Here is a 3,681-nt window from a genome sequence, read left to right as displayed (position 1 = left end):
TGCCAAAGCACACATGCGCTGTAATTACCATAAATACCAGAATACTATGACAGAATATTTGTATTTAATACTATATTTTATTACGAAATATTTAATATTTTAATACAATATGTGAATGAAAAACGTACAAGAATGAGTAATAATATGCTTAATGAGTTAATGTTCAGTGGGAAATTTGGCATTGGCTTTTGGCAGCTATTTCTTTCAATCTTGGCCTGAAGTTTGTTATGGATGTGCGTAAGATATCACATAGATGACTGTCTGTCAGCCTGGTCCGGTATTTATTTTTGATGTATGTCGTTTGGCTAAATAAGGACTCACAGAGGTAGGTGCTACCAAACATTGACAGAAATTTCATTCCATGTTCTTTGAGGTTAGGGTAGGTGTCCTTTGGCAGACGTGTGTAGCTCTGTAAAATGGATAAGCCAGATTCTATTCTGAAACATTCCATTGTTATCGGATCTGTTTTCAATGAAATAAGTTTTTTCTGCAAAGGAATTGGCATATCAATAGGTTTGGCAAGTCGAGGGTGGCTAAAAAATACAATTTCATCCGCATACTTTTTGAAATCACCAAACCTGTCAAGGAATTCTGTCAAGGAAAATATTCAAATTTTCCAGGTACCTACTGTGATCAATACCAACTCTTTTGGACAATGTTAAAAAGTGAGGGGTCTCTCCTTTTTTTCATCGGCTGCATGATCAGTTTAAGATCGGTTTGGAAGGTTGAAACACAATGGTACTGATCAGAAATTAACATATCTTGCCCTTGAAGCTTCATGTTGAGTGTATTAAGCTTATCAGTCATGTCAACCAAAAATGCAAAATCATTTATGAAATCGTGATCGCCAAAGTGGTCTATTGGGTAATTCTTTTCCAATAGAAATATCTTCATCTCCGTTTGTAATGCATAAGCTTTTCTCAGCATTTCACCACATCTTAACCATCTGACCTCAGTGAAGTAGGGTATGTCTTCATGTTCTCTGTTAATTGATGCCAGGAAGCTTTGAAACTGGTGATGTTTGAGCCCTTTAGATCTAATGAAATTCACTGCTTTTTTATAGTAGCCATAACATCAGCCATCTGCAGTGTTTTGGCACATAAATTCTGCTGGTGTATAATGCAGTGGAAAGTCATTGGCATGGGCAATCCTTCTTTTTGCAACTTTTCCTTGAGTAAACCACAGAACCCAGTCATGGAGGGTGCACCATCAGTAGTTGCACTTACTAACTTCTTCCATTGTAATTGCAGTTCTGTAATACATTTTTTAACTTCTTCAAATATATCCTTTCCGGTAGTAGTGCCATGCATGGAGCAGAGCTTTGCAAGTTCTTCTATTATAGAACCATCTTCAGTGTAAGCCCGAATAAATACAGCAAGCTGTGCTGTGTCGGCTGAGTCAGTCGATTCGTCAAGCGCTAGTGAAAAATAGCTTGCTTTTGTAAGCTCTTTCATTAGTTGTGCATGTAAGTCGTCTGAGATATGTTCTATGCGTCGTGTTACAGTTCTTCTTGAAAGGCTGATTGATTGAAACTGGCTAACTTTGTCTGGACATATATTTTCAACAGCAGCAAGAATAGCTTCCTTAACCATTTCACCATCAAGATATGGCTTTCCACGTTTTGCCATGATGTTGCATACTGAAATGTTAGCCTAGGTAGCTGCCTTAGCTTCCAAATTATGCTTGGTAAAGAATTGCTGTTGTTGAAAAAGAGAGCTTTTAAGAGTTTTTGCTCTAGTTTTTCTCCCCTCTGGCATTTGCATTCGATCATAGTCATTGTGGCGGCTGTTGTAGTGTCTTCGGACATTATATTCCTTCTTCACACTTATCTTGTCTTTACATATCAAGCAATGGCATTATCGCTTACATCAGCCACAAAATATTTCCATTCCCAGTCTGGATTGAACTGTTTGTTCTGTAAATCTACTTTCCTTTTTTTGACCTCTGGCTGTATGTGTGTCATAGTAAGTATTACGAACCAGAATGATTATAATTATTTTTAGAGTTGCCCTGATTCTAATATCGAAATTAGTCAGGACAAAATCACAAAGTGCGGTATTTCCCAATTACAGCGATATGATTTATTGCAGCCAATCACGAACAAAAGAACAATCATGAGAAACATGAATGCGGTGTAATGTTTCTATTTACTAGCATTACGAAAGTAGTTTGAGCAGCCGATGCATAAACCCATAAAGTTATCTATCTGTCTCTTGATCCTGACTATATGATGTATCGTTTGTATCGCATAAATTAACCTCAGTGGTTTATCGGTATTTAGCCTGTCCACGTCATCTGCGGCAAGTGAGCCTTCAGTACTACTGGCTTCATCGATAGTGATAGAAGATAAAGACGTCTCACTGAGATAATTGAATCACTAACGGTAATTAAACGAAACATTTATTTGCTCTATGCTGGTATGTTGAGCACAATGTGAAATAATATGCAAAAATTTCCAGATATCCTGAAAGGTCAAGTGGGCCACATATAATGAGGTTGCGGGCCACACGTGGCCCACGGGCCGCACGTTGCCCACCCCTGCATTAAAGTAACGATGTTAATTAATTTAGTAAATATCCATGCGATTTAATAAAGTAAAATCCCTAAATCCGAGATCGCAGACTACGCGGTTTACGAGTGATAACAATTATTACGACCTATATAAAAATTTTGTGCTGATGATTGGCTAATGGACTGTGTTCAGATGTATCACTAGTTACGTCACGAATGAAGCACCCGCTGGAATTTGACCTTTTTAAAAGATGGCCTCATTCAAACGCATATATCTCTGGACAGGATTGGTCTACAAAGACAAAAATGACATCGAATTGTATCTGATGTTTTAGCCTTTTATTGGTCTTAATTTCATTAAATCGACCTTTTTGACGCAATCACATATTTAATATGACCTATATAAATATTTCGTGCTGATGATTGGCTAAAGAAGAGATCTTATATTTATCGCTCGTGGGCTCTTTTCGCATGTATCACTCGTTACGTTACAAATGAAGCACCCGCTGGAATCTAAGGTTTTTAAAAGATGGCCTCATTCAAATGCATATACCTCTGGACAGGGTTAGTCTACAAAGACAAAAATGACATAAAATTGTAGCTGATGTTTTAGCCTTTTATTGGTCTTAATTTCATTAAACCGATCTTTTTGACGCACCCACATCTTTAAGATGTAGCACACCAGTCTCGATTCACTGCACAGTTGTAGTCAATAATAATAATATGTATTTGCATCATAGATATATAAACCTAGATTGGCCAATAATTGCTATTCCCATCGGTTGCCTTGTCAGACTTAAATAGCATGACGTAAGGTCATTGTATTGTACCTCACGCTTGACTGCACTGTTGTGAACAATGAAGCTAATGAGGAGAATTTGACAAAATCACATTTATTTTCACATAAAAACCTTCTTGGATACATAATCCAGTAAACTAAAGCAATTCTTTGATAATATCTGATAACTACCTTAGATTAAAACTATAAAAGCTATGAATTGTTTCGAACAAATCATGAGCCATCAGGGCTTTATTTGCCACTCTCTCCTATCCCCATTCTCTCTTTTCCCCTTCTCCAAAGAAGAAGTGAGAAGGGAAAAAGAGAGAAGGGAGAGGTGGAGGCAAATAGCCCACCAACCCAAAGAGCCAGACCTTGGCTAGGTAAATAGA

At 37.4% G+C, this 3,681-nt stretch overlaps 1 protein-coding gene across 1 annotated transcript; it reads right to left on the bottom strand.

Annotated features, from left to right (window-relative positions):
• Window positions 1-1,046: 1,046 nt before the first annotated feature.
• On the bottom strand, window positions 1,047-1,628 carry LOC137406963 (general transcription factor II-I repeat domain-containing protein 2-like). The gene has a single exon (XM_068093563.1). It carries the CDS (start codon window positions 1,626-1,628, stop codon window positions 1,047-1,049), a length of 582 nt encoding a protein of 193 aa, XP_067949664.1.
• Between the last annotated feature and the right edge of the window lie 2,053 nt (window positions 1,629-3,681).

Source organism: Watersipora subatra, chromosome 10, assembly GCF_963576615.1.
Source record: "Watersipora subatra chromosome 10, tzWatSuba1.1, whole genome shotgun sequence".
NCBI classification, from domain to species: Eukaryota; Metazoa; Bryozoa; class Gymnolaemata; order Cheilostomatida; family Watersiporidae; genus Watersipora; species Watersipora subatra.
This window is presented reverse-complemented; position numbering and strand designations above follow the sequence as displayed.